At 38.9% G+C, this 10,820-nt stretch overlaps 1 protein-coding gene across 1 annotated transcript; it reads left to right on the plus strand.

Annotated features, from left to right (window-relative positions):
• The first annotated feature begins 473 nt into the window (after positions 1 to 473).
• Positions 474 to 10,066, plus strand: LOC146299393 (thyroid peroxidase-like). Its single transcript, XM_084683138.1, has 7 exons — positions 474 to 757; positions 852 to 1,012; positions 1,258 to 1,390; positions 3,715 to 3,844; positions 7,271 to 7,477; positions 7,787 to 8,308; positions 9,932 to 10,066. The coding sequence occupies exons 1-7, from the start codon at positions 723 to 725 to the stop codon at positions 10,064 to 10,066; spliced, it is 1,323 nt and encodes a 440-aa protein (XP_084539264.1). The 5' UTR covers positions 474 to 722.
• Positions 10,067 to 10,820: the final 754 nt, after the last annotated feature.

Raw genomic sequence — 10,820 nt, forward strand, 5'->3', positions numbered from 1 at the left:
TCGCTCTGGCGTATAAATCGCATCAGTCCAAAAAATTGTCATGAAGAGGAAAAAAACATATATAAATCTCACTGGACTATAAATTGCATTTATTTAGAAATGTATTTTACAAAATCCAAGATCAAGAACAGACATTTAATCTGGAAAGGCAAATTATTCAACCACACAATTGCAGAACAACAGGCTGAATAGGTGTCGGGTATGTTAACGTAACACACATTAACAGTTATTCAACTACACAATATCTTAAGAACATACCTGGCAGACTGAATAGGCTATATTAACATAACAAGTTAGCGAGTCCAACAAGCAAGTTACTGGTAAACTAGTTCACCAAGCTCCCGATCTCATTCCACATCACGGAATCCGTTGAACTTGTTGGTTCATGTCAGTCAGTATAAATTCACATTTATAAACATGTTAAATTATATATATTTTAATATATCAATTGCACCTGAGTATAAGTCGCAAGACCAGCCAAACTAAGTGTGATTTATAGTCTGGAAAATACGGTGCTAGTACTGACATGAATTTGTTCCATAGCACCAAAGGGTACCAGTATATCAATAGTTTGAGTAATTGCTGCATAATTTGTTTGTTTGTTCCAGACTTCTACAGGATTAAATTATTTGCTTGTTGTCTTTTTTCTCATTCCGTAATTTATTTTAGGTGTACTCAACAAAAAGGAATTGATTGTTTCCTCATTTCAAGAAGGCCTTGAGATGGTAAACAATGCATTGTTTCAGACTATGATACGGTAATCAACTTTTTCTTATAATCTTTATATGCTTCAAATGAGATAAACAAATAAAAAAAGTCAATTAAATTCTACCCATTCCTCTGAGTTACAGGAAAAGCATGCACCAGTCACCATTGCAGATGTATACTTTTCTCCGGCAAGCCGAGTCTAAAACCCAAGAGATTTCCACAGCTGCAGAAGTCTTTGAAACTACTCTTCATATTTTAAAGCACAGAGTCAGTCAGAGAGATAAAAGGGATCTCACTTTAACAGGTACAGTCACATTTTAATTCCGAGCTATCAAAAAATATAGACAAAACCAGTCTGAACCAATCTTGCAATTCGACATTCTTCTGAAAAATGGTCATAAACATTTTTTGTGAGTTGTTTGTTCGTATGTCAGGTAAAATGCATGTGCACATTATTTATGCATGTATGTTCTTTGCAGTGAACACACTTTAGAAACAGAATTGCATGGGATAATTGCATTAGTGAACTTGATGCTGCCACTTTTCCAGAAATCCTTTCATGGCAGGATATGGAGCTGATTGGAGACATGTCAGGATGTCCTCCACCTATGTCCTCAGTCATCTGTCGTCAGGACCACCTATTCGACAAGTACCGGACCATATCTGGCGTGTGCAATAATAAGTATTCAAATTTATATTTACTTATATGAGTAATATGTCTGTTAATACAGAACATTGAGACAGATAAGCAGAACAGGGTCTTCTTGATTTTGCACATGTCTGAGGCCTATTCCATAAACTGAGTTTACCGAATAAGCCAGACTTTTGTCAGTTACAGACTCAATTCTAGTTCATTCGGTTCCATCAAGCTAGCTCAACGTAGTTAGAACTCGGTTACTGTGGCAACTTATGCTGCGAAACTAGGCAGGCTAACTGTCAGGTTTAGTGAGACTTGGTGCTTAACCAGACCTTCCTGTAACACTGCTCCAACGGGAAAACGATGATTTACCACGGATATTCTAATTTTCTTAATCTCATCAGTTCAATATGTTCAACATTTGTAGAAAATCAACTTAAATGGCCAACATAGGCTACAACATTTAGCCTAATGCATTAAACGATGATGAACAATGATTTGATACACACTACGTTAAACGTAGTCTATGGCTTGCCGAGTTTGTGATTTCAAATGTTTAGGCATCAGGCATAGCCTATCTCAATCTAAATTATCCGAGTGTACTTATCATAGCTACATAGTTGTTAACAGTAGTCTACAATTGCAAAACAAACCTAAATCCATAGGCTACATCTATATCCACCATTTTCCCGACACAACCATGTAAAAAAGTTAGGCTACTGGGTAATGTATTGAGTAATAGTAGGATATTTATTTAAAACAATGTCAAAAAAGTAAATTTACATGTGTTTAGAGGGTGTCTGTTTTTTAATCAACGAAGTAACTAAAGGTCTAAAAAATCGACCTACGTAGCCTATCGTTCACGTCAATCATGGCGTATCATTTCATTTTGATGAAGCGGTGGATGAGGGAGCTGTCATAATACAAGGCTTAAAGGGAACGTTCTTTCTGGAAGAAGTCACGTGGCCGTGTGCATTGCTTTTGCCGTGGTGGATTGTATGATCCATGTTTTACCTCTCAGGCTGTTTAAGAATAGGGTGCACGCGCAATTAGCTTGACTACTTAAATCTGACTTGAATTAGTAGGACTGCGTGAGCTGAAATAGGCCTTTATGGAACTGATTTAGCCCCGCTTGACTTGTTAAGGTAATTTAAGTCTGGTTTGTGACTTTAAGTTATTTATTATATTCTCATGTTATCGTGTTCTCATGTTATCATGTTCATGGAAGATCCTTTGCAAGTCTCCTGCACTATATATATATTTTCCAATAGACCTTTTTGAGTATCAAAACAATTGTTTAATTTAAAGTTAATAAGTTATGGATCTGTTAATTTAATAAGTTCTAAAGTATGGTTCACATGTCACAAGTTCCTCCAAAGCCTATTTTTTGTGGTCTCACTGTCAAACTTTGTAGGCCTATGTTTATTATCGTCATAGATGTGTATTCAGCAATGACGATATGACCACTTGAGTTGTGGTATAGAGATAGACTGAGTGCATCTGTTCAAACTGATTTCAATAGCAGAAATCTTTTTATAATGCCCATGTATCAATCTTAATATTTTTATGAAAACATGTTTTAAGTTGTGATTTACCACCACTGGCACGTCATTGGGCCTGTGGTCCTTGTGGCCCCGAGGGGTTGGCCCCCGCTGCGGCAGGCGTCCCTTATTTTTCTGTATTGAAGGTGGCAACCCTAATTCTAGTACCTCCTGCTGAAAAAATGCGCCCAAAAACAGATATAGCCTAAGCTTGAAAGTTCTTTTTGTAGTTTACTGGAAGCGATCATTGTTTACTGGAAGCGATCATTGTCAGTAACAACATCAACAAAATGCGACCATTTGGTCCCAGTCTACAGTCCTGCTAGCTAGCTACATGTGATCACCCTGGCATTTGCCTGTGGCGTTTCTGCAGCAGTTTTGCCATTTGAACTAATGTTCTACTATAGGTAATTGCACGGTGGTTTGTAACGTTAGTGACTGTGGCTAGCTAGTTAGCCACTGTTAGCTTAACATTTCTCCACAAAAACTTAAATTAAACCTAAACTGTGCAACGGAACGTAAATTCCAATACAAGCAACGCAATCCCGACCAAGACGAACCTTTTACGACCAACATTGTTTATGTACTACAACTGAAGGACGAGTTAGGGTGGGAACATAAATAATAATAATAAATATATATGAGAACGAATATAGGTTATGCTTTTTCAAAGGCAAGCACACCCAATAAAAAAGTATAACAGTAGACACAATAGGTGACTTCGCAGCTTCTCTGTTTGGCCCCCAATTATAATACAAACCAAAGCAGCAATAGGTGCATTTGCAGTTTTGCGGCTTGGCCTCTAAACATGTGATTTACTTTTTTCAGACAAAACCCTCTCTGGGGAGCAGCCAACACTGCATTGGCTAGATGGCTACCAGCAGAATATGAAGATGGAGAAAGACAACCCAAGGGCTGGAACCGTGGACGGCTTTATAATGGCTTCCAACTACCCCTGGTAATACACTGTAATATTTTATCAGAAATGTGTGATCCAATGAATACTTTTTCTGAAACGTGTTTTGTTCCATAGGAGACAAAAGTATTTATTACTATTTAGTCAGTAAACATGAATTCAAATACTTATTTGATGTGTAACCCGCTGTGTTCCACGCCTGTGATGTTGCAGTGCGTTGTGTTCTGGTTTGCTCAGATATTAGGCAGGAGAACTGGGTCTCTGGGTCTTTATTAAATCCTGTGACACACAAAACAAATTTATCCCTGATTTAGGTGAACCACCAGTTGACTTCCCTTAGGTCAGATGGAAAAGCCTCTTTTTTGAATCACATCAGAAAACACATATGGGATAGGACACTATGAAAAATAACAAATTGAACGATTTTTGGATGAGCAATTAGATTCAATAAGATAACCAGAAATAAGATGTAATAAATAAAGAACCCCTTTTGAAACAAGCTGATTCCAACAATGTTGTCACTGGTAGTATCTTTAGGATTCCTCCGTCAGGAGGAACCCTATTGTAATTGTTGGTATTATTAGGGTTCCTCCGGTAGGAGGACATGGCACATTGATACTACATCCAAGTGGGTACCCCATACCAAATATGGGCCACATCGGACCATAGGGGGCGCCACAGGCCTCGCCCAAAAGTCCGATTTCCAAAGTGATGGCATTTCCACCTTATTGCTCCAATTCTTCTGAAACTTGGTGTGCATGTCTCATTTTTTTCATGAGGAACAAAAAAGCCTCAAGGACCCATAAGGTCCGCCATTATGGATTTTCCTATACAGTAATAATTTTGGAAAACATTCAAAATTCCTCTTCTCTTGAACCAAAGGTCTAATTGACTTGAACTTTTGTACAGACATGTATCATTGACGTATTTTAAATGTTACTTAAGGCAATTGAATCAAGTACAAAATGGCTGAAAGGGGTGTATTTATGTAAATGTCCACATTGCCTCAATGTTTGTGTCACTAAATCAAATGTATTTTGAAGGATGGTTCACCTTGATATGTAAAAATATGACTGAATTACAGCTGTTTGAACTTGGACCAAATCTGACAATGCTACCATTGGAGAAACAGCTTTTTTTATTATCCAGTTATTGAACTTTGTGTATTCCATGCCTGAGAATGGCTCAATTGGCTGAGATATTGTGCTGGTAAGCAAAAGGTTATAAGTTCAAAACCGGTCAGGGGCATAGTTTTTTATTCTGACAAAACGGTTTCTAGTCTTCTGATAAATCCTCCGGTTGTAAAACATAGCAATGCGTGTTTATTCGAGCCCATCACAACACTCCAATCATCTGTTTAACAAGACAAAACAAGCCAGGTTCACCACAGTAGCTCGCTACTTGTAGTCTACGCATGCTAGAGATAACGCTAATGGTTATCTCTAATGAAGTGAATTGATTGTTCAGGTGGATCCCTTGTCCATTGCGCAAATTAATTTCAGGAACCTAAGCCAGGACAAATCGCCACTGATGCTAGTCATGATTTTAAATTCCCTTACATGACAAGTTATGGCACCCCAAATAACCTTTTTAAAGTACTACGAGTAAGCTATTCTTTACAGCAGCAACCCAGTCATCCTGTTTTTTTATGTCCCATATATAAATAGGACTAAATTACAGCTGTTTGAACTTTAACCAAATCTGACAATGGGTGCCATTGGAGAAATATTTTCTGATTCAAAAACTGAATGATCTAATGTCTAAGTCTGTGAATGACTTAGTAGGATGAGATGCAGTGCTTATGTGTGAAGGCTGGTGGGTTCAAATCCAATCAGAAGTACAAACACTTTTCTTTTATTCTGACAGAAATTACATTTCCAAGTCTTCTGGTTAATCCCAGTGTAACTATCTTTTATGTCAATTTTACAACATTTTGCCATTTTGAAGGAGGAATCAGCCATTGCTGCTTGCGGCTATATTTGCTGGGATTGTGATTGAAACAGTTCCATCTGCAAACTGAAAATATGCCCCCCAAAATGTAAATAAGCTTGAAATATATTTCTGGGAAAGCTGGCTAATATAACAAGTTTACTAGAAGTAATCATTATGTGTCAGTGACAACGTCCCTGTCTGGAGACTTTGGAGCCATGTGACCGTATGTGGGGAAAACCGCCTGGCGCTTATCCGCTCTAATTGTTTGGATATCGAATGGCATTGATTGTTCTACAGGACTTATGATCATCATTAGATACCCCTCTCGTGGTTACTTGCTTTAATAATCTATCAATCCCACCACAATACTGGCTACTGTAGCTGGCTAACACAGCCTGGTACATCCTATGCTCTTGAAATTTGATTATTTGCTACTGAAGAGCACCACCTAGCAGGCATAATGTAAAATTTTCTTCACCTCGACATTGAAAGATGTCCCTGTGTCTTTATACTTTTAACTGAGGACAACAACGCAATCTTGTCAGCCGACTATAAAATATTGGTAATGTCAGGCTACTTAAGACCAACTGCAGTGAAAGATGGATGAAGGCACATTAATTTTCCTACTGCGCCTTTGTTCCGTGCAAGAAGTGCCATCTAGGGAACATTATGTGTCAGTAACATTGTCCCTGTCTGAAGACTCACGGGTGTCATTTGACTCCAACAGTGCTATAAGTAGGGGAAAATGGCTTGGCGCTTCTAGTGTTAAATTGTTGATTTGAGGTAAACATTTTACCATTTGGCTTAGGTCAATGTGAGTCATTGCCACAACCTATATAATTGATGACCCAAAACCACAGAGTTGTTCAAAGAGACCACTTTTTGGACAAGCATTTTTCTATAACTGTTATGGGTGATGCACAAATACATTTATATACATGTGTTTGAAACCAAAATAGATTTGCAATTATGCACCAATGCAGAATGTGAAAATGGCTGTACATATTGCTGTCTCCTAGAGTAGTTACTATGTATCTTGTCCTGTAAATTATTTTACTAACAGTTAATACCAAATTATACTTAGGTCGCAGACACTTTTGAAAAGGTCGCCGACAGAAATGACGTCACGGTCAACACTTTTAACCGTCGCTTGGAAGTGTCGCCTACCAGGAGAAATTTCTACTGGCGCTGATGTTGTGAACCTTGAGCACAGGCAACTGTTTGCCGAAGTATAATTGCAGCAGCCTGAGCGACACTTTTTTTTTGTCGGTGACCATTTCAAAAGTGTCGGCGACATAAGTATAAATTAGGCTTTATTGCCAATATGTTGCTAAAAGTGATTAATGGATGGTTAGTGTGTGCTAAATTGGACCCATCCAAATATAATGTAGGTATAATCTAAGAGCCTAAAACAAAAGAAACCACTTTCTATTTAATTTATTGCAAAAGTCTGTCAGCACTTTCCTAACCAATACTGATGCAGAATTACCATTGTCATTTTTTTATTGTTTGTTTCATGTTACGATTGTATTTCAGGTGCATGAGGTCAGCAAAAATATAATGCAGAGGTCTTCCAAACATATGGCACAAGATGAGGTCTACTCTCAAATGCTTGTGGACTGGGGCCAGTACATAGACCATGATATGTCCTCCTCTCCTCAAAGCACAAGCAAAGCCACATTTTTGGGAGGACTGAACTGTTTAAGCACATGTGAGAACATAAATCCATGCTTCCCTATTGAGGTACTGTAATTCTTCAACTATTACAGTGTACAATTGTCACATGCCTATATTTGTGAAGGAATGTGGGTGATTTTCATAACCATATACAAGCATAGAAGCATACAAGAAACATCAAATTATAATTATATTATTTTTTTAATATTTATTTTCACTACATCGACCACATTCACTACATAGAACCCATCATGCCCACTTTGCACAGTAAACTGAACAATGAGAAATATTGACTTTTTTAGCAGTGTTATGTGGCTTGTATGTCATGAGGTTTTCTGAAGTTTATGTTTTTCAATCATTTTCTTCCCGCTGCAGAAAGTCCCCAATGACTTGTTTTCTGAAAACAGAAGTTGTTTGCCTTTTTTCCGCTCCTCGCCATCCTGCTTCGCTGGTAATACACAGTCTGTGATTGGGGGCACCAGACAAGGGTTAAAGCGCCAACAAATGAACTCTATCACATCATTCATTGACGCATCTTCTGTATATGGCAGCACCCCAGATTTACAGAGTTTCATCCGTAACCTCTCTAGTCCAGAGGGCCAAATGGCCATCAATAGAAGATTTTATGACCAAAGGGGTCGATCATACCTGCCTTTTGTCCACACTGGTCCATCTGCGTGCTTTCAAGATCCTAAGAACCCCCATGGAGAGGAAAGGGTGGATTGTTTCCAGGCTGGAGACAGCAGAGTGAATGAGATATTGACTCTGTCTGCTCTGCACACACTATGGGTGAGAGAACACAACCGAATTGCTAAGACTCTAAAGAGTTTCAATGCCCACTGGAGTGCAGAACACATATACCAAGAAGCCCGCAAAATAGTGGGAGCTCTGCATCAGGTAATAATTTTCTTGAACAAGTTTACTATTAAATGTACAGTTCTTGATAAAGTACTATTCTCTTCCAATTCATGTTGTGAAAGCAATGTAAAGCAACATAGTCAGACAGCATTGTTGGTATCTTGATGTCTAACTTGACACTAAATGACAAATTTATACAAATCAAATGGACACGTACCGTATTTCAAATAAACGCTGCCCTCGATTAAACGCCGCACCCAAAAATCCGAAAATGGTTATTTAATTGGTTAAATTAAAACTCAGTATTTATTAGACAAGTAAATCATAAGTGTACTATAATTCCCTTAAAGCACTGGCAGACACAAGTGGCTTTCTTGGTACAGGTCTATTTGAAGCTTCTTCTCCAAATCCACTGTGAAAACTAAACCCACAATATAACGAGAAAATAAAAACCACTTTAGCATCATGAACATACGATGACATGCGCAGAATGTAAATAACATTCACCAAAGTAAAATACAGACACAAAACAACACACCTCGTTAGCTGCATGCTGTATATAAGGGAATAGAGGTTTCCTTAGATCGTGGCTTCAGTTTTACACTGTGTTTGACCTCCTTGTCTGTTCTTTGTTTGTCTATGGCCGCACTGCAGTTACAATTCACTAAATCTCTCTTATTATTTAAACCCTGCCCTCAAACACTGCACCAAAAATGATAATTGTGTAACCACAGCGTTTAATCGAAGAAATAAAGGCAAAAAAGGCAATTTACCCAGTTGAATGAAATTCACTTTAGAGTAGTATATGCTTTAAAAGGTAAGAGAAGTTTCACTGAGACAAAGTTTTATAAGGCATCTTGATTTTGTCTGTTGTCTGAGGTTACAGCTACAGTGAAAAATGTGTTATGTTAAGAATATGCTGCAATATGTTGCAGGTTGTCTGGGTACAACTACATTACAGTTGTCTGTACAGTGTCTTTTAAAGATTTTTGTTGATCCAGGTGTAGGAACAAGGCCTATATAAATAGTGATACAGGTAGAGGAATTTCCCTAAGGTTAACCAACAGAGAGCAAATGTGCAAGTATATAACATATCTTAAACATACCCTATCTCATATGTATTTTTCATTAATGTATGTCCTATATATGACGGTCATCTTTAGGATTTCTAGCATCATATTAAAGTACGTTCATCAAACAACTATAGATGCCCATGGAAAGTGGAGTATCAAGAAGAGTTCAAAACCAAGGCACAAGATATCAAAGAAATATTTGTTTTATTGGAGTTTGTTCTCCCTGCTCCTCACTTGGATCTATAAGATGAAAAAACAAAAGCATGTAAGGATGGGACAGGCAACACTGAATATATGAGACTACAATACACAATTTAGCTTTTACTTAATTAAAATAAACATTGTATGCTTAGGCTGTAAGTTAACCTATACACTACCTTGTTGGTTGGGCAGAAGAATTGGCACAGAAATGGAGGGCCTCTCAAATTTCATTTGCGCCAGTAATAGCTTATTTTCCTCAATTTGGAGGCGAGCAGTTTTGATTTGCAAGACCTCCTCCTTATAATGTGCATCCCTGGCCGCTGAGTCTTGAAGGGTTTGCTGAATGGATTTGAGGATGTTGATTTTCTCCACCAGATCCTGGCTGCAGGCACAGGTGGTCTCGAACCTGGGTGTGTTTGAGGCTGCTGCTGCACACCAGAGACCAGGGGGGACCTGGGGAGACCCGGGGGAGACCCGGGGGGACCGGGGAAGACCCGGGGGGACCGAGGTCATGTGTTCTTGAGGTGCTGGCTGTGGGCAAAACACCCCTGCGGATATCCAACCCCCCAGTGATTCTGTCAGTGGACGTGACACCCATGATATGAATTGCCCTCTCCTCCTCGGGTGTCAGGGATGTGGCAGAGCTTGGGCCACCACCAGTTTGGCTCAGGGAAGCCCTCACTGCACCTGCCTTTCTTTTTGAGAGGCTGGAGAAGTCTTGCCACTTTTTCCGTATGTCGCTTCCCGACCCCACTGACTGCCATCAGTTTTTGGCCAATGTCCTCCCACACCTTAGTTTTCTGTTTATTGGTGTGGGCACCTTTAAACCTCGAAAACAGTACGACTTTATGCTTTTCAACTTCTTCTATCAGAATGGCCATTTCGTCAGGCTTGAAGCCTTTTTTTCGGACGCCATTGGTCTTTCATCAAATGGTTTGAGCGTCACCTGAGCATTTTTATACTCATCGCGGTGATTTCAGGGAACTGACACCGGTGTAAAACAGTTTGCACGATCACCTTAATGTCTTTGCCTTCATGTAGCATCATACAATGCACGTAAGAAATAACGATGGATCGTTATTTTGATCATAGGGAACCCTCGTAACAGCTACAATCCATCGTTATCGGGAAACGCAGCCCTGGCCTTGGGACCCACAATTTGTTAAGGTGATTGGCCGCGACCCACTTTTTTTTACATTGAAGAGAACTTATTTTATTTCTCAAACATATTACTGCACATATTATATAACATTGGCATTTGTATTAAAATATTCAAT

The sequence above is a fragment of the Hypomesus nipponensis genome, chromosome 3 (assembly GCF_054491055.1).
Source record: "Hypomesus nipponensis isolate SF chromosome 3, ASM5449105v1, whole genome shotgun sequence".
NCBI lineage: Eukaryota > Metazoa > Chordata > Actinopteri > Osmeriformes > Osmeridae > Hypomesus > Hypomesus nipponensis.

What these genes read in the sequence shown, in the direction of transcription:
- LOC146299393 (XM_084683138.1), top strand. Translation starts at nt 723, where the DNA reads ATGGTAAACAATGCATTGTTTCAGACTATGATACG. An exon ending in AAGGGATCTCACTTTAACAG is followed by an intron (nt 1,013 to 1,257) that starts GTACAGTCACAT and finishes CCACTTTTCCAG; the next exon opens with AAATCCTTTCATGGCAGGAT. An exon ending in ATGGCTTCCAACTACCCCTG is followed by an intron (nt 3,845 to 7,270) that starts GTAATACACTGT and finishes ATTGTATTTCAG; the next exon opens with GTGCATGAGGTCAGCAAAAA.